Source organism: Leucopleurus acutus (genome assembly GCF_964270905.1).
Source record: "Leucopleurus acutus genome assembly, chromosome: 5".
Classification (NCBI taxonomy): Eukaryota; Metazoa; Chordata; class Mammalia; order Artiodactyla; family Delphinidae; genus Leucopleurus; species Leucopleurus acutus.
This window is the reverse complement of record NC_139147.1, coordinates 123,217,113-123,243,971: the sequence shown is the minus strand read 5'-3', so window position 1 is coordinate 123,243,971 and position 26,859 is coordinate 123,217,113. Positions and strand designations below refer to the sequence as shown.

At 47.1% G+C, this 26,859-nt stretch overlaps 1 protein-coding gene across 2 annotated transcripts in view; it reads left to right on the top strand.

Annotated features, from left to right (window-relative positions):
• CLSTN2 (calsyntenin 2) overlaps window positions 1-26,859 on the top strand; it is a gene marked incomplete at both ends in the record, with an annotated part of 634,289 nt that overhangs the window by 488,247 nt on the left and 119,183 nt on the right. For both annotated transcript variants that reach the window (XM_082839413.1, XM_082839414.1), the window contains 2 exons: window positions 56-264; window positions 7,334-7,483. In XM_082839413.1, the coding sequence (XP_082695539.1) occupies window positions 56-264; window positions 7,334-7,483 (359 nt within the window). The remainder of the gene's footprint in view (window positions 1-55; window positions 265-7,333; window positions 7,484-26,859) is intronic.

Below are 26,859 nucleotides of genomic sequence, written 5' to 3'. Positions count from 1 at the left end.
GGATGGTGTGATCCTTTCTTTACCACCATCTCTTCCTTCCTGTGTGTGGTCCTAGGGCCGTGGTCCATATCCAGGTGAAGGACGTCAATGAGTTTGCTCCCACCTTCAAAGAGCCGGCCTACAAGGCTGTCGTGACAGAGGGCAAGATCTACGACAGCATCCTGCAGGTGGAGGCTGTCGACGAGGACTGCTCCCCACAGTACAGCCAGATTTGCAACTATGAAATCGTCACAACTGATGTTCCTTTTGCCATCGACAGAAATGGTGAGTGTCCTGAGAGGACCCCAGTGAATGGAAGCAGGGAAACACCTCCACCCCCCACCCCTTTGAAGGCCAAGTGAGGGCTCTGAATGCACTTGGCAGGTGACGCCTCCCTTGCTATCCCTGATGTAGGCTCTGTAACCCAGAACTCAGCCCTGCTCTAGAAGGGATGACCTTACGTAATCAGCAGCCCGGCCAGGTCTAAAACACCCCAGAAACCTCCTCAGTGAATAGTCTATAGAACTCACAATGCCACGCATTTGGATACTGAAGACAGGTTGGTTTTCTGGTAGAATTTTCCTGCCGTCATCCAGATGTGAGCCATGCCATCAACTCAGCCACATCTGAGTTTCCTGTATAACAAGTGTGACATTAGCCACACCACGACAATCTGCTCCCAGACAGAGAGAAGCTAAAAGGGAAGGCGGAGATTTTGGAAACACCGTCCAAGCTATAGATCCATTCAGGAATCTTTAAAGCTCTTGCCAAGGGTTTTTGAGAACTTCCACCCCAGTGAGAATGAGGAATGAAAGACCCCTCCCACCACACTCCAATCTCAAACTAAGCTTACTGAACTGAAAAGAATCCTAGAAAGCCATTTGGATATTTCCCCATCACCATTATTAAAAAACTCATTGCAGTGTAAACACCACAGCCAGAGACCCAATCAACTCAGCCCACTTTAACTGTAATTCTCAATAACTTGATATTAATCAAGTCTATTGTCTCATTATTAGCAGGAGTGTGTGGGTGTACGTACATTATCCTCACTGTTTCAAATAGGATTTAACTGCTCAGTGATGGCAAAGCTGCAAAACCTGAGACTCGTCCACGCCACAAATGTTTATTAAGTGCCACGTACAGTGCTGGGAACTGGGAATAGAGAGAGAGGGGAAGTCAAAGCAGAAGTGGAGCTTCTGCTCCACATGGAGCTTACCCTCTAGCAAAAAAAATCAAATAAAAAATAGAAAGTCAGGCAGAGTCAAGGGTGAGGGTGGGGCACAAAGCGTGCCATGAACCAGGGTCAGGCAACGAATTAGCCCTCAGCCTCCCGGTAGCCCATGCTTAGAGGGAAATACCATCAGTCACCTGCTCGCAAATCTTCAGTGCTTCCCGTGTTTCTTGATGTTGAGACCAGGGAGAAACTTACCCTGTGACAGAGTCTTCTGCATCCTGAGAATTGCAGCAGATTCCATAGGGCATGGAGGCCAAGGAGACACCCTCATCCTTGGTCTCCTGGAGTTTATGATCTGTCTCAGAAGATGAAACCAATATTCATCAAACAGACAAAATGGTAATAAGGAAGTTTCCTTAAAAGATGCTCAAACGTGTGGCCAGCGTCATACACCTGGACATCACTAGAGGCTAAGTGTGTAGGACACAAGATCAACGCATGAGAAAGCAAAGGAGAAAATACTGGACTTTAAAGTTTGGTTCAGGACTAAGAAGCAGGTAATTTCAATTAGAAGAACTGCTCCTGATAGCTTTTCCTACAGGCCCTATGAAGTGGCTGGCCTGTCCCCACCACACAGACATACATGACACACGCACACACGTACACACACACACACGCCACTCTACAACATATGAAACAACTGCTTTGTATGTTTCTGGTCCCCTATGATCAGCTGTGCTGTCTATGTCCACAAGAGCTGTGGAACTTGGGGAGTGACAAGTCCTTGCTGAAGAGCTAGACTGGACATGGCGGAGGGTATCTGGAACAAGTGGTCAAGCTGCCCTTGGCCTCCTGCTTAGTTCTGGAGAGCCGCGACCCGGGAGAGAGGAGATGCAAATCCCTTCACCTGAGGGTAAACTGCCCCAGTCACGAAGATAATTACTCACCTTGATGAGCCATTTCACTAACACATGCCAATTTATTTACCTAGCTGTCTCATTAAAAGTGAGTAATGGTCCTTTGCCAGGCCTTTGCCTCCAGCGTTGGTTTACAGCCTGAGATGAAGAGGAGAGCCGGCACTCTGGGAGCGTGCCCCCCCCTCCCCGCCCACCCCGCCCATGGCGAGGTTTACAAAAGCATTTCTCAAGTAATGAAGGCAGGACCTAAGGGCAGACGCAGAAGCAGCTCCCATTCTAATGAGCTTCCCAGTTGGCCCTTATCCATCACTTCTTCCAGTGACCTTGCCAGCTCCTTGAAGAAGTTCTTTGCATGCACATTTGAAAAAGTACTGCTGGGTTTCCCTGGTGGCGCAGTGGTTAAGAATCCACCTGCCAATGCAGGCGACATGGTTCCAGCCCTGGCCCGGGAAGATCCCACATGCCGCAGAGCAACTAAGCCCGGCGCACCACAACTACTGAGCCCGCGCGCCACAACTACTGAAGCCTGCACATCTACAGCCCTTGCTCCACAACAAGAGAAGCCACCGCAATGAGAAGCCCGCGCGCCACAACAAAGAGTAGCCCTGGCTCACCACAACTAGAGAAAGCCCGCGCGCAGCAACGAAGACCCAACGCAGCCGAAAATAAAATAAATTAATTAATTAAAAAAAAAAAAAGAAAAAGTACTATTGAGTTGGGCTCCACTCATTCTGGCCCCAGGACTTTTTCTTTTAACGCAAGATTCAACCTCTTCCAACCAGAAGTCTTCGGCCCCCCTTCCCTTGAATTCCTCCCCTGAAAACCCATGGCAGTAACAGTCCCTGCCCCACTGTGGGGTAGTGAGGCCTCAGGGAGAAGCAGTGCCTGGGGATGATGTTCACAGGTACTTAGCATATAGTGTTCCATTCATGGCGCCATGATTATTAGATATTTACCTGGGTGACTGGGACATGAAGGGTATTCATTCCCCATGGATTTACAGACTGAAATTATGAGCCAAAAACTGAGTTGGTGGCATTACCTCCCTCTTGGGAAATTCTGGATCCATTTCAGATGGCTTCCAGCCCCCCATCTTCTAGCATTTGGCTGGTCTCTCTGAGGTTGGGAGGGCCTCCTTCCTCACTTCCATTGAACTGATGGAAAAACTGATCCCTAAAGCATGAAGAGCTGGCCATACAGCAGCTGTCACCTCAGTGGCAGAGTGGGGACTGGAGCCAGGTCCCCCGAGTGTTGGTCCCAAAGCCTTTTCACCAGTGATATTATCACTGTCTTCAGTGACATTTGACAGGAACACATGGCAGTGGTATTTAAGTTCAAAAATACAAAGGTGTCTTAATCCTACGCCTACCACTCTGTGTATGTGTGTGTGTGAGAGAGAGAGAGAGGTCCTTGACAAGCTACTTAAAACTGGCCTCAGATCCTCATTGTAACATGGGAATTAAGTACTGCACTCAGCCAGGGATGGGAATGATGGCTAAGGGAGCATCAGGGCTCTCGGTGACACCCGGTCTCCACTTGGCAGACTTTTCTACCTTCCAAGCAGTGGTTGGTCTCATGCAGCCTCTGCTGAGCCCTCCACAGGCTGCCCTGGTGAGTAACAGGCATCGGATAACCTATGAGCACAGTGTGTCCTCAAGTCTGTCTGTTCTCCAAGTACATGAAAACACTTCTCTTCCACCCGAATAGAAGAGAAACGCACGTCCTTTGTGGAAAACAAGGGAAGCATAGAAAAGTATAAGAAGAAGTAAGTCACCTGTTATCCCACCAAAGAGAACCACTACTGACATTCTACCAGCACTTCTTCTACGAAGTTCTTGAACAAAATAAGGCCACGCTTTCCTTGCTTTTCTTTAGCTTCCCCTTTTCACTTAACATTCGATTGTGTGGATTTTTTCCATCCACAAACATGCTTCGTAATTAGCACTTTTAGCACGAACAGCAGTCGGTCTAAGCAGAGAATCAGGCTTAGCTTGTCTCTTACCATTGGGCATCCAGTTTCTTTACTCTCTTTCAATGTAATAAAGAATGCTTAGATGAACATATTTGCACCTCTGTCTGCAATTTTTATCATTTTTTCTGGAGTCAGTTGTTAGACGTGGAATTGCACGGCCAAAAGGTATGAACACTTGCAAAGTGACTGGCCTGCATAAGTTTCCTACAGGGCGACTCCGATTTAAATTCCATCAGAAGGAGGGTGCAGGTAAGTGTGCTTGTCTCATTGCAACCGCTACTCCACCTGAGGTTTTAAAAAATACCTTCACTATGACACGTGGTAGGTACGGATAGTTCTTTGAGAGTTAACCTTCTCAAGTTCATCTGGAACAGAGAAATAAGCCCAGAGATCAGTACTCACCTGGGTTAACTGTGGACTCGGTTCTCCTGAGAAGGCACCTCTAGGAGAAATCATTCACATGTGGGGAAAATAACACAATTGTCACAGAAGCAAAAAGGAGGGCTGTTTCTGATCTTTCAAAATGTTTTTAAATGTGTGACTTAGCCAAACACGACCCTTCCCTCTACAACCATCAGTGAAAATGTTATACTCTGATGCTTCAAATCCTGTGCTCTGAAACCCATTCTCCCATGCGTGAAGTCGGTGGTGGTGGAGAAGGTAAAGTAGTTTCTCAGTTTCATTAAGACTTCTTACAGAAGGGGAGCTGCCGTAACTGGAGCCAAGGATCGCGGGCTCGTGTGTTTGTTTATTTTTCTGCCGCAATCAGTAGTGTTTGGTCTGCTGAATGTCACACGGACAGTAAATCCTGAGCCTTCCTCTTCTACGAGGTGTATCTTTTGAGAGCCATTTAACTTTAAAGAAAGTTAAAACCTTTTGTTCAGTTAGATGTTGCTGAAACATACTTCTCGTGGTCCTATTGCAGTGCTTCCACCTGGTAGAAGTCCTCCCCTGTGATGGCTCTAACCACGAACTAATTTATTAACAGAAGCCACAGGGAATGTTACCAACCCCACAGTGAGCTGTTGCAGATGCGCTTGGGACCCCGAGCTGAGACCGAAACAAATATCTGGAGAAAAAGGAAAGGGATTCTGAACATCCGCCACCAGGCCAAAGATACAGCAAACACATTTTTATTCAGAGATTCTTGACCGGCTTTGTTAAAGGAAACTTGACTTCCAATCACTGGCTGCAGTTGCATTTTTAGAAACAGTCCAGAGCAGAGAGCAGAAGAAATGATTCCAATTCTTGGTCCAATGTCTTGGGCAACTTCGTACCCCCTGACCCTCCACACCCTGACCTATGCTCACATTCATAGCACCTGCTCATGACCTCGTGCTGAGTGCTATCTTACTAATATTGAGTGACGGGTGGATAGATTTTTCCTATCTTTAACACGTGATGTGGCTTTTCTAATTTTCTGAGCTTTCTTGGGTCAGTCCCTGTTGTCTCAATTTGCATGAACAATATACATCAGTTGGCATGGAAGAAAACTCATTAAAAAGTTTCCCCTTAGTTTTGATGAAACAGAAAAATATACCTGAGTCACACAGACATAGGGAACAGACTTGTGGTTGCCAAGGAGGTTGTTTGGGATCAGCAGATGCAAACTAGTATTACATAGGATGGATGAACAAGGTCCTACAATATAGCACAGGGAAGTATATTCAATATCCTGTGATAAATCATAATGGAAAAGAATATGAAAAAGAATGTATATCTATGTATAAATGAATCACTTTGCTGTACAGCAGAAATTAACACAGCATTGTAAATCAACTATACTTCAATAATTTTTTTTTTAATTTTAACAAAGGTGCACAAAAATGAAATATATATACCTGAGTCAGCCATTCCACGTTTGTGTATTTGCTTGTTGGTTTATTTGGGTTTTTTTTGTTTTTTTAACATCTTTATTGGAGTATAATTGCTCTACAATGGTGTGTTAGTTTCTGCTTTATAACAAAGTGAATCAACTATACATATACATATGTCCCCGTATCCCTTCCCTCTTGCGTCTCCCTCCCTCCCACCCTCCCTATCCCACCCCTCTAGGTGGTCACAAAGCACCGAGCTGATCTCCCTGTGCTATGCGGCTGCTTCCCACTAGGTATCCTCGGTTTTACATTTAGGAGTGTATATATGTCCATGCCACTCTCTTGATTTCGCTTCTGGCAAAGGATGATGATATCATTTGAATTCTAATTTGCTGTCAGCTCCACCACTGAAAAAAAAAAAAAGCCAGAATGAAATTATTCTCAACAAAGGGAGACTTTAAGCGCTGGGAATCAAAAAGTAAAAAGTAGGGCTTCCCTGGTGGCGCAGTGGTTGAGAGTCCGCCTGCCGATGCAGGGGACACGGGTTCGTGCCCTGGTCCGGGAAGATCCCACATGCCACGGAGCGGCTGGGCCCGTGAGCCATGGCCGCTGAGCCTGTGCGTCCGGAGCCTGTGCTCCGCAACGGGAGAGGCCACAGCGGTGAGAGGCCCGTGTACCGCAAAAAAGAAAAAAAAAAGGAAGAAGTATTAAATGCACGTCAGGCCTTGCTTCATTTTTTGAAACTAAAATTGTATTTCAGCAAAAATAGTCAATTAAAAGTTTGCTCATCAATTGTCAAAGATCTATTTCTGAACCATAATATCAAACCCACAGGAACAAATACACACAAATGGCTCAGAAACAATGTCTGGTCTCTCTTGGAGGAGAAAAATGTCTTTGCCACCAGGGCAAGGAATCTGTTATTCTGTGTAGCTTTCAGAAGAGAGGTCACACGTTTTCTCGTATTGATTTTACTTCCTATTTGGTAGCAAAATAATGTGAGATGAGGCAATGAACATTCCTGGCGAAGAGCCCAGATGTTAAAAAAATACGTGTCAGGACGTTTCTGAATTCCATCTTTTTCCCGGAGATTTCATGTCAGATGAGCATACGTTGCCCTACATTAGGGACACAGCCTAATGTAGGGTTAGCTTGGTGCACTTTAGGGTGGTCTTCTGACGACCCCGTACTTAACACAACCAGTTGGATTCCAGACGTGTGGGCAGAATTACCCGGCAGTTCCGTTGCACAGCTGGGGTGGCTCCAGCCGGCAGTTCCTGGGAATCTGCCACCAAGGCACAAGCAGGTCACACGTGGAAGCCACGCCCCTACTTGCCCTAGTCTTTACAAAGAGATAGAGAAAGGGGACATTTTATTCTGGTGAAGGTTGAAAGAGGGCAGAAGGGATTTTGAAGAACTGCAACGTGGTTAACTTGATCTGAAATGATTTTCAATGTCCCTGTATCTTCAGGCAATGTCAGGAACACGGAGAAGCTGAGCTATGACAAGCAACGCCAGTATGAGATCCTGGTGACCGCCTACGACTGTGGACAGAAGCCTGCAGCGCAGGACACCCTGGTGCAGGTGGACGTAAAGCCAGTTTGCAAGCCTGGCTGGCAAGGTGGGCCTGCTCTTGTCAGTACTGTTGGGTGAAGGCAGCTTGGCCATGTGTATAGGAGGTGCTGGACTTGCCCTCCAATCATCACAGTGCATCACTAGAGGAATTTGTGAAGCACAGGCACTCTGCTGTGAGAAATAGAGTAGCCTGTTTGTTCTTACAACTCCTGGGCGATAGAGTACCCCCATTTTACAGCTGAGAATGTCCAAGCCAACTCATCCAACTCGTGTGCCCAGTTTGTCCAGTGTGCCCTTTCTCAAGTCTCATGACCTCTTCCTATCAATAGGAATTGTCCCACAGTGCTCAGGAGAAAGGGCCATTTCACTTTACCTAAGGGTTTGGAGTTCAGCTGGTGCATTTCAAGTTTTAATAATTGCTCAGCACCTGGGGAAGGTTGCGTGTTCCTTGGGCTTGCACAGAGGGCGTACAGGCAGAGGCTGGAGATCCAGAGTCCAGCCTCTGTGTTAGGGGGTTTCTAAAGTGTTGGCTCTGGTAATGGAGAAGCAATGGCCTTCGATGGAGGTGGATATCTGTGCTAGTTTAGATCTTTTAGGATGCAAAGACAGAAGGTTCAGGTTACCCTTTGAGGATGCAGGTGTAGCAATGAACTAAGGGGAAATAAGGATGGGAAGCCCAGCTGCAGAGATGGAGCTCGCAGAGGATTGGATGGTTTATGGAATAACAAGAGCTCTTGTGGTAGCACCAATAGTTCTGGTGGCCGAGCAGGGATGCTGGAGTTATCTCTGTGCCACCGTTTTGGTTGTTGATGCTGTCGCAGGGTTCTGCTTACACATAACTTAGGGCGCTCCATGGTTTCATCCACTTCGTGCCTCTGTCTGCTGCCTTCCCTTCATAGGTCTTAAAAGCTTCAGGGCCCCTGTTACATTCTACCTCTTTCTCTATGTCTATTGCTCTGTATCTTTCATTCTTAACTCCCCAAGAGAGGGTGCGATTAGCTGTGTTGGTCGTTCATGTCCCTATGGGACAGGCTGACGCCAGACCACATATAGGTCACTGGTCAGACCTTGAATGGCTGCCTTTTAGGCAGGCATTTATTCCTAATCCAATTCAGCAGGCCAGACTGCAGGACCTCATGGTGCAAAGCAAGGACACCTGAGGACCCACCTGGGTCATTGCCCTCAGATCGTCCCCTGCACAACTTTATCTTCCTTCATCTTGCAACTAGAAAGATGGGAGGGGGTAATTAAATCCACCTCTGGAGAGAACCGGAATCGCTTGCCTTTGAACAAAGTAGACAAGGTGAAATGCTGAGTGGGGGAGACACAGCTAAGACTTGTGAGAGGTAAAGAACAAAGGAGAGTCTTCTCTGTGTCTGTCTATTTCAAGCAAGAGACAGAGGAAAAGGAACAAGCCAGAGTGGGAATCCGTGTGTCCCTGACCTCAGGGGACCTGAACTCTGGTTGAGTGTAATTCACTTGACCCTGAGGACCCTGAGGGCAGGATTCTGTCTCTTTTGTTCACAGTGGAATTTCTCAGGTTTAGCATATGTCTGGCCCCAATGGTAGGTGCTCAAGAAACAGTCATTGAATGAATGAACCAATGAATGAATGAATGAATAGCTATCTGAGTGAAGAAGAACTCACCTTGTTTTATTTTGACGTGTAACAACTGGCCCCAGTGAAAGTCTCACTTTTGAAAAGAAAGCCTGGGAAGAATATAAAAGCTTTCTAAGCTCGGAAGGAGCTCACAATGGGATTTAAAGTGAGGAAAGCAAAACACAAAGCCGTATCTGGAGAATGAACCCAATCTCTTTTGTCTTTGATAAATGAGACACCTACAGATTTGGAATCACATTGAAATATATTTAAATGTAATTTCCTAATGGAGTTTGTACTTGTTTCAGTGTTCAATGTATGCAAAGTGAAAAGTGTTGATAATGTTTCATTCTGCGTGTGAAGAATGCGTGGGGCCCCTACCTCGGGGCATGAGGCTGTTTTCAGCTCTAGACAGGGAGGTCCAGGAGGCAGGGATGCTATCCATCTACTGGTGTGTCTGCAGCCCCAGCACGGGGCCAGGCACAAGGCAGGTGATTGGCAAGTGCTGAATGCATGAATGAATGGTGAAAAATGTACCTTTGTGTGGAACAAAGACGAGAAGGAAGCAGCGCCTCCCTGCACCTGCTCACCGTGCCAGGCAAAGCGATGTAAGCAGGTGTAACGTCTGGACCAACTACGTGATGGTGGTTCCCTGCCTAAGTCTGCCAGCCTTGGGTGGGAGAAGCCGACACTGGATTCTGCATCACCCCCCTCCTCCCTCGAGCTCACCCACTGTAGACAGCCATTACGTCTGTCTCCCCAGCCATTGTCCCAGCAGGCTTTCAGATCACAGACAGGTCCTCCAAGATCTCAGATATGTGTGGTGATGGCCAAATTGTTTTCCTGGCATTCCTATCCCAGGCCCCAGACCTAGAGAGCAATCTTCCGTCCTACCACCGTACTGGTCCTTTACTCCTCCACTGGGGGCAACCGCCATTTCTGACCAGCCCATCTCGGGGCTGTTCTCTCTTCTACTCCTGGCCAGGGCTGCAGCCTCAGAGCTCAAAGTGCTCCTTTCTCCAGGGAAGAGCATGACCACAGGTCCCAGATATGTGTCTGGTGTCCAGCCCCTTCTCCCAGCTTTATGGAGCAAACTGGAGTGAGCCATGTTTTACTGGGTTGCTTTTTGTTTGTTTGTCTGCTTCGTTTTGTTTTGTTTTGTTAACCACAGATGAAGCAGGCAGTTCCTCACTGGGAGAGCCCATCCGGTTCCTAGGGGAAAGGCTGGTTCTTCCTGAAGCAGGTGTTGGGTGAAGGCTGCACTGTATAAAATAGGAGAGGAACCAAGAGACGGGAGGCCATTCAGGGCACAGTGAACAATGTCAGGAACCAGTCTGGCTTGCGGAGGGGGTGTGGACTGGGGAGCAAATGGGGAGCGAATTTGGAGCAGTCGGTGGAGGGGAGGGTTGGTAGCCAAGATTTCGGATGCCAGGGTGAGGAGCCGCGACGCTCCCCAAGCCCCTGGGACCCAGCTGTGAGTGCGGGCTCTGCGGACGTGTGCCAGGCGTAATTGCCCAGAACAGAGGCTCCTCCCTGAGCTGGCTTCTCTCAAGCAATGACAGTCACCAAGCAATCGCAGTTGGCCGTTCAAATTCTTGTACCTGTTCTAAGTCATTCCCCTCCAGGCAGGAGGGGACTGCAGCATAGTGAAAGCAATCCATCATGCTCAGAGCCTTCTGTCTCCCCTGGACCACTCACTTCCAGTCAGTGCCATCGCAAGCCCTTTCTGCGCTCAGCTTGTCCCAGGGAGCTAGCTCTGCTGGAGGAGCAAGGGACCTGCTCACAGCTAGAGCCCTCCCTTTCTCCCAGACTCCAGTGATGCCCCAGGGCATTGGTCCTCTTTTCCATCACAATAACCCCTTCCAGGAATGTAGGGCTTTCCCAGCATCCCAAGGCGATGCTGGCCTTACCCAGCTGTACACGAAGGACATCCCACCCCCTGGCTCTGCTGCCACCTGCCTTTCAGACCTTGGCTAAGACATCACCTGCTCGGGTTATGGTATTCCATTCTCTGTCTTTTTTCTGTGGGTGAATATTGTCCTCCCAGAAATGATATGGGCTCCCTGAGGGCACAACCACATTCCTCACGGTCCCTGACACTCCCCGAACTTTCTGTCCATCACCTAAAAGCTTGCTTACCACCATCACTCACCAATGGCAGAGCAGGGCTTATCAGAGGCTCAGCTGGCAGCAAAGGGAGGAAGGCTTTGCATCCATAAATAAATAAAAATATAAAAAAAATAAATAAAAGTCACGTATTTATTCCAAAACCAATTCAAAGTACTGAGCAGCAAAGGAGGTTAGATTTTCAGGCAAATCCCATGAGACCCGATAGGCTAGGGGACAAGACGCAGTCAGCATGCCTTGGGTAGAGTAGACCACTGCTAAGCCTTGTCAAGTATATATTCTGTCCCTTCTGCAGCTGTCCACTTGCCTGCCACCCTGTCAAGGAGAGAAATGCCCACGCCCCAGGGGTCAGTCGGCTTCACCCTGTCCCTTGCAAAGGTCAGATCAATTATCGATCAAGTACCACAAAGAGCTGACTTAGGTTTGACTACTTCAGAGGCATTGACTTTGGATCACAGAGTGATAAGCCCATGTAGGTACCCAGATTTGCTTAAACAGAAACAGGCAGGCTCAGAAGGTGGCGATGTGTCCATTGGAGGACTTCTGGTGATGTCACCCTTGTTGCAGGCTGAAAGACAGAGCAAAGGGTGGCTCCTTGCCCTCCGTTCCCTCCTTCACTGTCCTACCAGGGAGTCCAAGATACTACCATTAGGGTACCAACATTGTGTTCTAAAGGATTGTTAAAAAACAAAATTCAGTGCAGTAAATGTGAAGATCTAATTGGCTTTATTCAACAATTCCTGAATTGGGCAGCGTCCAGTGTTCACAGGGGTTGTAAAAATGGAGGGTTTTTATTGAAGGAGGGAGGGGTGAGAAAGTTACTAGCAAAAGAAAAGAAAGAATTTTTTCTGGCCAGGTCACCTTCTTTTGGGAGAAGGGCAAGGGTCTATTATTCATATTACCTCTTCTTCCTTTGTGGGATGTAAAGGGTCTCCATTGACCAGAAAATTCCAGACTGTCCAATTAAGATTACATCCCTAGACTATCTTATACACTGGAAACTAATATAATATTGTAAATCAACTATACTTCAGAAGGAAGGAAGGAAGGAAGGAAGGAAGGAAGAAAGAAAGAAAGAAAGAAAGGAAGGAAGGAAGAAAGAAAGGAAGGAAGTGGGGAGGGAGGGAGGAAAAAGAAAGGAAAGGAAAGGGAAGGGAAGGAAGGAAGGAAGGAAGGAAGGAAGGAAGGAAAGAAGGAAGGAAAAGAAACAGAAAGAAAGAAAGGATTACATGCCTGGGGAAGGTCAAAACCGTAGTCAGGTCAGGTATTAAATCTATGTTTGGTATCATGGGCTTTAGCACAGGTAGTGCCTTTTTGGGCCTGTGGTTTTCTTTAACAGTTCCCCCTTTTGGTCAAACTCTCAGCCTAACTGAGAGATATGATCAAAAGTTAAGGCAATAACACCACTCTCACCTATTGCTCTGTAGTTCTCACGGCTTTGTTGATCCTTGGTGTGGTATCTATAGGTCACAGTGTCTTTGCTTGATCCCTGTGACATTCACAGGTCACAGTTCGAGGCTCATAATGCTTAAGTTGATCATTCTCTTCATTTTTTTTCTGATGTTCCAGTCTTAGGGAGATCATTAGCTTGGTAGTTAGCAACTGCAAACATGCATTTAAAGGGTTTTGAGAGAATACAACACACCGGGGTTATTATTATGATTATAATAAGCAGGATAATTCTCAATGTTCGGAGTGCACTTCAGAGCCATGGTCCCCAAGACCCAAACCAATCAAAGAAAGACCCCACTGAAGCAGTGACCCTCTCAAGCCAAGTGGCTTGTTCAGTAATCCTACGTAACTGAGTTTCAACTTCCCTAAAGTGTCAACTCAGGTATAGCAGGTGGTGTTGGGTACGGCACAGACACCTTGTTCAGCTAAAAGGTAATCAAAGGCTATTCTATTATCAAGAAAAACCTTGACCAGAGAGTATAAAGACCTTTGCTGGACAGCTAGTGCTTTTGCAACAGAATTTGTAATGTCTCCAAGTGTTAAGGAGAGATTTCTGATCATATCTCACTTGTATTTACTCCTAACCAGGAGATGGATTTATTCCCTGCATTTGAAACTGTGCACCTCAGGTTGGGACTTGAACCCACACGGCCGGGACTCGAACCCGGCCAAAACCCAGACTGGGACTCAAACCCACGTGGATGGGACTGGAGCCCAGCCAAAACCCACAGTCTTCCAACTGAGATCACACACCTGGTTTCAGGACTTAATGAAGCTCAGGTTCTTGATGTCTTATCGCAGAAAGAATTCAGTGAGAGACAAAGTGATAGGTAAGAAGTGGATTTATTTAGAAACACACTCCACAGAGTGTGGGCCATCTCGGAAGGTAAGAGAGGCACCAGGGTGTGGGGTTGTCCGTTTTTATAGGAGTGGATAATTCCATAAGCTAATGAGTGGAAGGAGTATTCCAGCTATTTTAGGAAGGGGCGGGGATTTCAAGGAATTGGGCCACTGCCCACTTTTTGATCGGTTATGGTCTTGGAACTGTCATGGCGCCTGTGGGTGTGTCATTTAGCTTGCTGATATGAGCATATACTGAGGCTCAAGGTCTAGTGGAAGTCAACTTGTCCGCCATCTTGGACCCATTTGGTTCTAATCAGTTTATGTCATGTCCTCAGGCTATGTCATTCTTTCAAAGGCTGTGCCCTGGCTCCTTCCCTCCTGCTTCACATTTACCTGCTCAATCCAGGGGTCAGTCAGGTTTTTAGTGCATGTGGAAAGAGAATCTCCTTTGTCATTTTAGCAGATGAAAGAAAACCAAGTTTTAGTTTCACATAAGTATATTACTGATGGTTGGGCTGCACCCCGCAGGCCTCTAAGGCCTGTGCTTGCCCAGCTTCAAGACCAAAGAAAGAGCCCGGAATCAGCAACAGAGACGTCCGTGGTTTAATGGATGGGGGAGCTTACACGTCTGAAGCAAGGTCCTGCAAGGACACCCCACCCCCGCATGCAGCAGCGGATGGTGGGCAGGACAGGGTGGCAGTCTTCCCTCCCCAGGGGATGGGGAGATTGCCAGTTATATGGGAAACTGACATCAGGTTGGCTCATTAGTTGCCAGGGAAACCAGCAGGGGGCACACCCCTCACCACCCCGTTGATATGCTGTCACTAGCTGGGGCCTGGGGTAAGTATGTAGTCATGCGTGTAGGGTGTAGGTGAAGCAGGCACTGGTCTGGCAGGGGGTGTACAGAGAGCAAGAGAACAGCCATCTTGAGTGGCCTGACCATATACTGATAGTAAAGCATATCTTAACACCCTTATAATATCGACTCAATTTTCACCAGTTTGAGGGATTATACAAGGTAAAATTCCACCTTTTTCTCACTCTCATCAACTTTCTGTACACAATTTAGTTTGTCCTTCATAACCAGAAGTTCCAGTTTAGGCAAAATTACTCTCATTTCCCTTAATAGGAATGCGTTTCCATACCTCATATCTTTTCTTAACCAAGAAACACATCCCACTTTCCTTGCATATAAAGTTGTGTCCCTTATTATTACGAATAGCTTTAATTACGTATATGAATTAGAATTCTTAACTCTTAGAAACCTTAATTTCTAGTGAAAACTCAGAAGTAAGCAATTTTGAACCACATGTCAGACGAGCATTTTTTTTAGATTGACAAATTTATGAATGCATTTCATAATTTCTAGAAACATGTGTTTCTTCACAGGACAGTCTTTCAGCGTGACACAAAACATGTTTACTAATGAAACTGCACCTCTGATTGGAACTTGAACCCATGGTCTTTTAATTAGAGTCACTCACCTGGTGACCGGACTTACTGAGGCTCAGGTTCTTTGTGTCTCAGCACAGAAGGAATTTAGTGAGAGGCAAAGTGATAGGCAAGAAGTAGATTTATTAACATAGGACACTTGTGAGGGAAGCAAGTGGGCAGGCGAGGGGGCTCTGCCCCACAGATTCAGCAGGCTACATTTTTATAATCAAAGGAAAGTGGAGGAGGGGAGAAGACCACCTTCTTCTTCATTCTTCAAGTAGCTGTCAGGCTTACATCACTACCTCCTCCTTCGTATCAGGCAGGAGAGTGTTTGACCCTATGAGGTCAAACTAGGACTGTCGTAGCTCTTATTCAAATCAGCAGAAGGGGGTAACATATACTAAAATATGTTGAATCATCTCAGGTTTCCATATGAGGGTCTCCTACTTAGGAATGTCACCTTTCCCTTAAATTCCTGTCCTTGGTCCTAAGGTTCATTATCTTGATGAACTCAACCGGCAGAATGCAGGCCTCATTTTTTTTCTTTCATTTAGTGACCTCAGGCATATCTCATGCTTTTATTTATGGCCTTATAGTTAAGCAAGCCTGCTTCATTTCACGACATTCTGATAGCTTTCTTGAGCTATCATTAACTTACAGTGGTCTCCCAAAGTTCCCTAGGTTTCCCTCTGTATAATCCCCTACTGGGACTTCTACAACTACCTGTGTAACTATCCTACTCTATCCCTATCACTAATAGAACCAAATTTATCTTGAGTTTCTTTGCAGTAGGAAGCCAAAAGTAGATAAACCTATGTTCAGTAATTAATGTTTCACAATTTTCTTATTTATAAAAGACCTAGATATTTAATACATTTCGGCCATTTAACTTTAGAAAACTCAAAAGTTTCAAGTTACCAAAAGAGATTTCAAAGGCTATTTTTAAGTACCTATACCATAAAATATAATTGTTGCTGAAAAGTTTATATATAAATTCTTTCCTATTTACATCTATCTAAAACATTTGCTGTCATCAATCATGTTTAAGTTACCCACAAAAGCTTCATGGGACACTAGACAAAATCAGTCATCATTCTAAGTTATTTTATTTTTTGCTGACAAATTTTGCAACAGAGAAACATGAATCTGACTAATAAAACTGAGCAGAATAAAAGTGGTTTATCTGCATTATGTTCAATGTCAATAACCTTAAAAGGTATATCTGTTTTAATTAGCTTTTATTTACTAAAGATTATTCTAAATCACGTGAACTTGAAAAATACTTGAGTTAGTTTCTGTTATATTTCTGAAGCAAATGAAACCAACTAGAGCTCTTTTACAAGTTAATTTTGGCGATACCATCCAAAAGTAGAAAAACATATCTACATATACATATATAGACAAAGAAACATACTGCTGCACACAGAGAGCTTATAGTTACTAATATTAGTGGAAAAGATTTGTAAGATTTCTAGTTAGCCCAGTTTCCAAATACCTCCTCACTCTTTTTTCTTTTTCTTCTGGTAAGAAACTTCCCTATTAAGATTGCATCTCAAAGAATGGCTCCTTGGTCCTAAAGAAGATAGGAATAGGAAATTTATATCACAAAGGCACAGATTAAGCGCAGTACAATTCTGTTTCCAATGTCCTGATTTTTGTAAGCATGTTGAGAGGAATAGGTGAGGTTTGGGGATTGGCAAAAAAGAAAAAAAAAGGCAGGTGAACTTTGTGGTTTTTGTTTGCTTGCTTTATTATTTTTAATTGAAGTATAGTTGATTTATAATGTTGTGTTAATTTCTGGTATACAGCAAAGTGATTCAAATATATATTCTCTTTCATATACTTTTCCATTATGGTTTATTACAGGATATTGAAGATAGTTCCCTGTAAGGCAGGTGAACTTTGAACTCCTAGAGAGCCACACCTTTGACCCTGCAGAGATTTTCAAGACAAAGACAGTTGTTTCCAATTCCCCAAAGGATTGGGTTGTAGCTTTTGTTTTAGGTACCTTTTATGTCTTCAATTTTTTCATTAGGCTTTTGCAGTAAGTCTTTCAATGTAGCTATTTTGGAATTTCAAAAACCATTGTAGACTTCTGCACACCTATTAAAATAGGTATCCCATTCTGTTTGTATGATGGAGCCCTTGCTTTTATGTATGTTTTTTAAATGATCTATCTATTCCTCATAATGGCCATTGTAATTCCTCTAAGGGCTGACAGCAGTTTGGTAGGTCCCTGGCTACAAATGGAGCTTAACCCATATTTCTATCCAGCTGTGCCCAGCCATAAATGGGGTATGACTCACATTTCTATTTAGCCATGTTTTGGAACCCTCAAGCTGGTGGCTACCAAGCCCAGCTCTCAGGACACAAAACAAGCTGAGCAAGATTTTGCCATTTTTGTAAATACCTACAGCTTCTGGAATCACAGTGCTCAGACATAAAATAAGAAGGTATGCCGGAGGTGGCACACTCAAGTTTCGGATATAAAGGATCTCATTAGCAATTAGCCTTTATCTACACAAAAGAAGACAAACACGTGCACATTAACATATAGGCAGTAACCAAGAGATGTTTCTGTGTCCTGGCGAAAAGAAGGCCCTGTATGCACCACCACCAATTCCCATGGAACCTTGGGGAAAGGACTGAACCAGCCATCCCCAAGGATTGAGGAACTGAGGACTGATTCCAAACAAAATGGAGAACCGCAGCTGCCACAAACAGTCCCCAACATGGAATCTGGGGAAGGATTCCAAGCACATGAGGAATTGCACACTAAACTTTCATCAGTTCCCAGTGTGGAATCTGGGAACAGAATCAATGGCTGGGGTTTTCCACTCAAAAACCGGGAAATTGCATTCTGAAAGGCTAAGGGCTTGGCTCCAGGCAGAATCATCTGTCAGCTCAATTGGCTGCAGGCAGAATCATTTACCAGCTCAAGCTGACCTGCCCTGTAAAGGAAGCCAGTTATACTGGGAGCTTGAAAGCAAAGTGAATGGAGCTCAAACTGAGAGGAATTTGCCAATGGCCCTCGGAAATGGTGAGGAGGACTGTGAACTGAAAAGTATTCATGGGGCACCATGCCTGTGTTCCCTGTTGTCCCCAAATGCCATTGGAAGTTTGCTTCCATCCCACTGCTGCCACCAAATCTGGTAAAAAACAGAATGCAGCCAAGTAAATGTGAAGATCTAATTGGCTTTATTCAATAATTCATGAATCAGGCAGCATCTCATCTAGTAAATAGGTGCTCCAAGGAGTTGTACAAAATGGAGGGTTTTTATAGAAGGAGCGTGGGCAAGGAGGCTATTAGCAAAAAAAAAAAAAAGAAAGAAAGAAAAAGCTAAAGAAAGAATTGCTTCAGACCAGGTCACCTTCTTTGGGGTAAAGGGCAAGGGTCTCTCATGCAGATTGCCTCTTCTTCCTTTGGGGGATAGAGAGGAAGCACGTGACAGATTACCTTGTTGGTGCTGAGAATAAAATTCCAGCCTGGCCGATTAAGATTACGTTTCTTGGGAAGGTTGAAACTGCAATTAGGTCAGGTATTAAATCTAGGTTTGATATCATGGGCTTATCACAAGCAATGCCATTTGTGGCCTGTGGTTTTCTTCTTTAACAGGATAATCCCCACTTAAATTGCAAATGCCAAATGTCACCGTTAAGCCAGGGTTCAGCAAAGTATAGCCCACAAGCCAAATCTAGTCAACCTGTTTCTGTGAAACCGTGAGCTACAAAATGGTTTGTACATCTTAAATGCTTGAAAAAAAATCAAAAGATGAATAATATTTTGTGGCACATGAAAATTACATGAAATTCAAATTTTAGTGCCCGTAAATAAAGTTGTTTGGCACACACTACACTCATTCATTTACATATTATCTCATGGCAGCTTTTGCAATACAACAGCAGAGCAGAGTAGTTACATGGGGACCAGATGGCCCTCGAAGCCTGAATATTTACTATGGTCCATTCCAGAAAATGTTTGTTGACACTTGCACCAAGCTATTATTGTCCACTGACTCCTTAGTGGGAAGTTGTTTATTGGAGTACCTAGGACAGCCTAGAAAAAAATGGAACAATAAATGGACACATTTAGACAGAGGCAAAGAATTACAAAAGTCCAAAGCAAGGTTCACTGCACAGAGGACAGATAAGCAATTCTAGCCCATTTTACAGATGAGGAAAACTTAGGCCAAGACAGATTGAGTGACTTGCCCAAAACCTCACAGCTGGTAAATGGCAGAGATGGAATTCACATTCATGTCAGTCTATCCCAGAGGGACTGGGGTATGAGGAGGAAGGAGGAGGATAGAACAAGGAGGTTGGGAATTTCCAAAGAGGCATATAACCAGCTTTATAAAGGGGCATCTCAGAAAACTGTTCAGAAAAGACACAACCGGTGTGTCCTTAGGGAACGTATTTAACCTCTCATCTTATCTCCAAAATGGTGAGGAGACTTACCTTGAAAGGGCAGTTAGAGTTCAATGAAGCAATATATAGGTTCCATCTAAAAGGTGCCCAATATTCTTTCTCTCCCCTCTCCCTGACTCACCCAACTCACACTTCCTTGATCGAGCCTGGTCCAGCACACTGCCCCCTTGAGATTACAGCTCATTTGAAAATAAACTTGCAGATTGTCCATCTCTTGCAGACTATTTGTCTGCACGTAAAGTTGCCTCTGGTGATCTCACCGGCCAGAGAAACCCCACTTGAGGCTGAGACCTGGGTGTTAAGCTTCAAATGCAAAGACGTCAGGCCCAAGCTCAGCTCTTCACACCAGAGCAGGAAGACGCTTTTCTCCTATAAGAGACATGAGCATGACAATTACCCACCATCTGCTCTTCCATTCGTCAGAACAGAACCTGGCTTTATTTGAGGTTCATCCCAGGGGCTCAGCTCCTTTGTCCCACACACCCTCTGTGTATTCTCCTCCTGTCCTCCTGACTCTCTTCTTTATCAGAATTCTCTACCCGACCCCGTCTCCCCATTCTCCACATTCCTCTCCTCCCCCTTTATTCCTTCCACAATTCTTCCTCTGATTCCTCCACCGACCTTTCCCAAGTGTAGCCCTGAACCCAACACTGGGGGAAGGTGATGGGGGCACAGGGATGCAGGAGTCAGGAAGGTGACGGGGGTGCTGGGCTGCAGGAGTCAGGGAGGTGATGGGGGCGCAGGGATGCAGGAGTCAGGAAGGTTATGGGGTCGCAGGGCTGCAGGAATCAGGAACAAACCAGAGAAGACAGAGCTGGATGGGGATAAGAAGGGCTCCATCAGTATTTAGCTCCATCTTGGTCCGCAGGCTTTGCTGAAACCTCTTCCCTGTCTGAGCTTCGGTTTCCTCAACTGTAAATTAAGAATCATGATCCTTGGCCCAGTTATTTCATAAGATTGTTAAGAAGACCACAAGAGGCTCTATGTGTGGAAATGCTTTGCAAAATTTAAACCACCGTGCAAATAATGTTACGATCAAAACCGATACAATAGATACTATCACACAAATGAGCACACGCACATACACACAGCCTGAAATCCACAGAGCTGGGCACGTCTGTGTGGCTTGAGCATCATGTCCTTGATTTCGGAGCTGAAGACCGGAACCGAAGGGAGACAGTGGGGTGGGGAGGGAAGAGCACAGTCTCGGGGGCTGAGAACCCAGGCGTCAGTCCCAGCTCAGCTCCAGTGCGGTCTGCATCCTCGAGAAAGTCACTCCTGCCTGGTTCAGCTTCCCCAGGTGTAAAGGGAACAACAATGCCTTCTAATGAGGATGGGATGAAAGTCTGCGGGTACAGCGCCGCCCTCAGAACCACACGTGGTGGGGCTCAGTGAAGAACAGCTCTTTCTAGTTCCCTTTATTTCAATTTTTTAAATCACGATGGAACATTTTGCCCCCAAACCCAGTCATTGGAATTCCACTAACTCTGGTGGGCGTGACCCCAGGACCGCGGTCCTTGAGTTAGCTCCAATCTGCCAGGTGAGCATCCGCGCCCCGAGAGAGGCTTCGTGGGGCTCTCCTCCTCCGTGAATAATGACCTGTTTTGACAGCACTGACACAGTAGATCCTTAAGGTGCAACAAATGGCTCTGACAAGGATGCTAATTTTCTTACTCGGCAGCATTTTAATGCACTTAAAGACTTGCTGGATAGGGCTTCCCTGGTGGCGCAGTGGTTGAGAGTCCGCCTGCCGATGCAGGGGACACGGGTTCGTGCCCCGGTCCGGGAAGATCCCACGTGCCGCGGAGCGGCTGGGCCCGTGAGCCATGGCCGCTGAGCCTGCGCGTCCGGAGCCTGTGCTCCGCAACGGGAGAGGCCGCAACAGTGAGAGGCCCGCGTACCGCAAAAAAAAAAAAAAGACCTGCTGGATAAATGCACCCATGCACAAGCCTGGCTCCCCGTGGCTCCATGTGAGCCTGGGGGGAAATGAACCCCAAGGTTTCTGGGTGCCTAACCTCAGCCCTGCGAGGGAGGGGTGTGGGTGGACTGCACTCACCCCAAACGACACTCAGCCAATAATAGTCACCACTGCCGGCGCACTTTCCTGTGTGCTGTGCTCTGTGTGAGGGTGATGCAGGTACTCACGAACTCATGCTTCACCACACCCTGAAAGCTGCTCGTTTCCCATTTTGCAGGTGGAGACTTGGAGGTTGAGAGTCTTGCCACCCAGCTGGTAATAGACAGGACCAGCCTGCAACCCCAGTCCCTTCTGCCCGCACACTCAGGGCTCCTGCCCAGTCAGATGCAGTGTCTCAGAGCAAAGGAGGACACTGGCCCCCTTGGGAGACCATTGGAGGAAAGCTATCTTGCAGAGAATCCTGCAGTCAGAACCCTTCCCTCGTGCTATAAAGAAGACGTGTCATTGGACAGCAGGGCACCGTGCTTTCAGGGTAGCAGTGGGGAGAGATATCACTCCTGCCACACAAGCCTGTCACTGGTGCCTGCCTTTGTTCAGGATAGGAGGGCATCTCTCAGCCTTCTTAGATGATCCCTTGGATTCTGAGAAGGGGACGGGCTTGCCCAAGGACACCCAAATGCTGAGAGGTGGAACCACGGCGGGTATAGGTCTTCTGACTCAGAACGCCACACTCCACCCTATCTCTCCATGGACCTGGGTCTCCCCCAGAGCCACACACATTCAGCCTACTTCCTCTTCCGTTGACAGTTCTTTTAATATTTGCAGGCACTTGAATCTCTCCCTGCGGGGAGTCAGGAGAGGGTATGGCTTTAGGAAGGCTGGCTCCAAAGCCAGAAAGATCTGGGCTCAAATCCAGGTTTCATCATGCCTTAGCTCAGGGACACTAAGCAAGTCACTTACCTCTCTGAGCCCTCGGATGTGGTATCTGCAAAGTGAGGCTAGTAACAGTACCTGTCTCAGAGGGTTGTCCCGAGGCAGAACTGTGCCCGGCACACAGGAGCAGCTCCATTAGACCCACAAGGGAGATGAAGAAACAGACGCCTCTAAAGTGGTTTTAGGAGTCAGGCCAGGCTGTTGGTGCCATTTGCTGGGGGTGTAACCTTAGGCAGGTGATTTCACATCTCAGGCTCAGTCGTCCCATCGCTGAAATGGCCCTCCTTCCTCAGATGGATGCCAGGCAGACGGATAGCACATATAAGAGGCCCAGGCAAGACGTTACTGGGTGGCATTAGCTTAGACACTGATATTGCCATCAGCACGTCAAACACACTTGGTTTCCGTGATATGCCTGTGACCACAGCAAGCCACCTGCCCCTCTTTGCCACACTTGTCCTCATCTCTAAAGTGGGCAGAATCGTGCCCCCTCCTCTCTGCATCCTCATCACATGGCTCTTGGTGGATTGAGCAACAGGCTGGAGAGCTGTGAGTCAGCCCTGGATTCACACTGTGGAGTGTGTCATGACCCCGGAAATGCCAAGACAGGGGCCTGGAGAACTGACCCCACTCTAACCACGCAGGGGGACGGCCATGGTCCCAGCACAAAAGAGAGGCTCTCATAGCTTCCATTCAACTCAGGGAACTACCCCTCAGGGCCTACCCTGAGCCAGGTGGGTGGGGAGTCCTGGGGCTGTGAGCTGGAGCTGGAGGGTGAGGGCAAGCAGGTGACCGGGTCCTGAATAGATGATTCTGATCCAGGGAGGTCAGAGCAGGGACGGGGGACCCAGGGGCTGGGAGAGCAGAGAACAGGCGTGCCTGAGCCTTTGGAAAGTCTTCCCAGATGAGATGGCACTGAAGCTGCATCGAGGAGGTCAGTACCATTGACCAGGTGCACTGAGGGGGCGGGGATGGAGGCCGTGCTGGGAACGGGCAGGGAGGAGTACCCCCCAGAGAGCTTGGTGCTTAAATGCTGCACCTTCCAGCAATCGGTTTCCACCCGCGTCCCGCTCAGCATCTCTTGCTCTTTAACTGACGGGGGACCAGAGTTTGCGTTGCAGGGAAGGGTGTGGGGAAAATTCTGCAGAGGTGGATGAACCAGTGTGTGTTTCCTTGTTTGTCTCCATGACATATGTGGCAAGATTTCCAATGCGGACAGTGAACGAAGTAGACAGAACTTTCCAGAGAGCTCCTGTAAGGCTGTGGGCGTAACAGCCAGAGTTCACCTGGCCCCGAGGAACATGGTGGGGCTCCGCAGGGAGGGTCCCTCCTCCCTCCCTTTCCATGGAGCCCAGCCAACCTCAGCTGCTGAGGTCTGGGTGCCTTCAGAGCATCCCCAGTTGGTACCCTCAGCCAGGAGGCTGGTTTCCCTAGTCAGCAAGGCCCGCCACGGGGGCAGCAGGCACGGGCACGTGGGCCCAGGGCAAAGTGGAAGCTCAGGGGGCCTGGGGGGCCTGGAGCTGCCTATCAGATCATGGGCCAATGTGGGGAACCTGTCTGGGGCCTCTAGAAACTAGTACACTCTGAGGATGACGAATTTCTGTAACCTGACTGGGGGAAGTTAGTATTTAGAGTAAAACGTGACCACATTTTCAGCCAGTTTAAGACAAGTGGGTTGTTTGTTTTGCCTTGTTTCATCAATGAGGCGTTAGCTGGAGACCGGAAGCCCCTCTGCGTCTCCCACCACCAGTGTCTGTCTCTGGCCCGAGACGCTGCATCCCTGGGTGATGGCGGCCAGTGACACACAGGCAGCACCCGCCAGCGAGGAGCTGGGGCCTGTCCACCCGCGGAGGTTGGGCAAATGGCACCCTCCCTTGGGCAGACTCTCCCACCTTTTTCCAGGCTCCAGGCCCAGAAGCAAATAGTGACAGCATGTCACCTCCTCCCAGCCTCCAAGGCTTTTGCTCTCAGGCTCTCAGCTCCGTGGATTCATAACATCCCTCATTACTGAATGCAAGACGAAGCACCCCGTACCCAGTATGTGGGCGGCACTCAGACATGCCAGCAGGAGCCCTTTGTGGCAAAGAGAAGAGGCAGGTTGTCTGTCGGCCCAGGTGGGCGAGGGAGAAGGATGGTTTTCAGGCAACATTTGCCGGTTCTGTGTAATAAGTAGCAACTGAGCCACTGCAACTTTTTAATGTAAACATATTTTAAATTATAGAGTATTTCGTGCTCATTTGAAAATAATTTTTAAAGGAAAATAATTACAATAAAAATTCCCGGGCTTCCCTGGTGGCGCAGTGGCTGGGAGTCCGCCTGCCGATGCAGGGGACACGGGTTCGTGCCCCGGTCCGGGAAGATCCCACATGCCGCGGAGCGGCTGGGCCCGTGAGCCATGGCCGCTGAGCCTGTGCTTCGCAGCGGGAGAGGCCACAACAGTGAGAGGCCCGCGTACCGCAAAAAAAAAATTCCCCATGATCCAGTGAATGCAGTGTTATCAGTATTATAGTGTACCTTTCTCCCTTCATACATAGTTATTTGAACTTTGGGTTTTTTCCACTTAACTTTGTGCCACATGTATTGTCCCACGTCATGAAACCTCACCGCGCTCTCAGCAGCTGCGTGACGTTCTCTCCAAGAAGGTCAAACATGCTTGACGGGGTCCTTGAAGTCAGCTAGGGCAGTGTGATTGTCTGGCTTTAGCTTGGTTCCACTTTTCTGTGTATCAGTGAATACCTGTGCGAAAGTCTTGGCATTTTGGATTACTTTCTCAGGCGTGTGTTACCTGGAGCAAAGTGTTTGGGCATTTTGAGGCCTGACATAAGTTTGACCAAGCATCTTCCTAATTGTCTGCGATGACTTCCGCTGCCCCCGGCCATGTGAGGGACACCTCCCTCCACCCCTGTGCACTTGGACTCTCGGCTTGCCAGTGTATTTCATGGACTCTGCAGATCTGTGCCGTATTTTCTGAAGAGATGATAATTTGGTTCTAGTTTTAGAAAGTCGCTCAGTGGAATGAAAAGTCCTGCCCGCAGTCCTCTAATATCACGGGGAGTCGTGGTCCTTTTATTTAAAAAAATAAATAAATTCTGCAACCGTGTGCAACAGATCTATTGATTAAAGAGAGTTACGTGACTGGAGTATGAAAAGTTTACATAAGCCATCTTTACAAGAAGACTGAAAGTGTGTGCCTGAAATCCCATACTCTAGCATTGTAAATGCTTTTCAGGGCTATAAACATAAAGATTCTTGAAGAATAGCTACGCCGTCTTGCACCAATAATGCATTTGTCCCAAGATAAGAAAATTGCCTGGAAAATGCTCATGTTTATTGGACATAAGAGAGAAGAGTTTCTATAAATCCAAGAGAAAACACCCTGGCTGGTTGAGTTAATGATTTCCCCCTTGGGAGAATTGTTTTCCGGAATGGCTGTTCTTAAGTTGCCTGGTTTCTGCACCTTTCCAGCATCCATTCTGCTGGATGTGTTTCTGTTTGGGAGCTGAGAAGCATGTGAGATGAGGATCTTTGGGGACGAAAAGGTTGGGGAGAAAGCAGCAACCAAGCTTTAGGTGGGGACCCTGCTTTCTGAACACCATACGGTTCCCTCGGATGGCAGCATCGGCTGTTGCCCTGACAGCCCCGGACAGCGTGGAGCCAGGGTGAAAGGGGAGGGCCAGCAGGCTCAGAGGCTTGTTGGAAAACTAAGGTGATCACATGGACATCAGAGAACCATGCCGAAGTGAATGGATCCCCTCACAGCGCATGGACAGCCAGGGGCCAACCGGACTGGGTTGCAGTGTCCCGGGAGCCTGTGCCAGGCGTGGAGGCAGAACAGACTCACCCAAGGGCTATGTGCAGATCCAGTGGACCTGGAGAAGCAGCACACAGAAAGGACCCCAAACCCAGCCTTGCCGAACAGCAGCAGTATCTTCAATTCCGAGAGACTGGAATGAGAGGAGAATCCAGAAGGAAGGCAACAAGAAGAAAGTCTGTCCCTGGAGCCCAGAACCTGGGCAGAAACACCTTCCGTGAAGCATCCTTGTCATTCATTCTTCAGATATTTATTGAGAACCTGCCATGTTCCAGGAACTGCACCAGGCACCGGAGATTTAAAATCTAACCAAAAGAGACACAGTCCCTGCTCTTGTGGAACTTGTGATGGTAGATGGGAATGGGGTAGGGGGTGAGAGTTTCAGATGGAAAACAATCACAGAAATAAATGAATCGTTTAGGCTACTGGTCAAAGCCAGTCATATCACCAAGCCAAAAATCGCCAGGCCGGGGATGTGTACTCCTTCCACCGGAGGAGGGTGTCAATGAAAATAGTCAATAAACAATCAATAATAAGAATAGAAAAGAGTTTTATTTGAGCCAGACTGAAGACTAACCCGGAAGCCATCTTCCCAGATGACTCAGAAACTGCTCTGGAGAAACAGCATTTTCAGCACAGTTTTATATCTTGTCAGACCAAAGAATATTAAACAAGTCAGGGTTATACTTCCTCAGGTTTTCAAAAAAAAGAACAGATCGGCACATACGCAGTGAGTCAGTATGGCCTCGGCACCTGGGATGGGAGTCTTATCATCAAAGGAGTATCAGCATTGGCGTCCCAAGAAGAGGGGCATTTAATCTTTACTTTTAACATGAACGTTGTTTACTTCTGGTCGACGTGCCCTCTTTTTTAATCA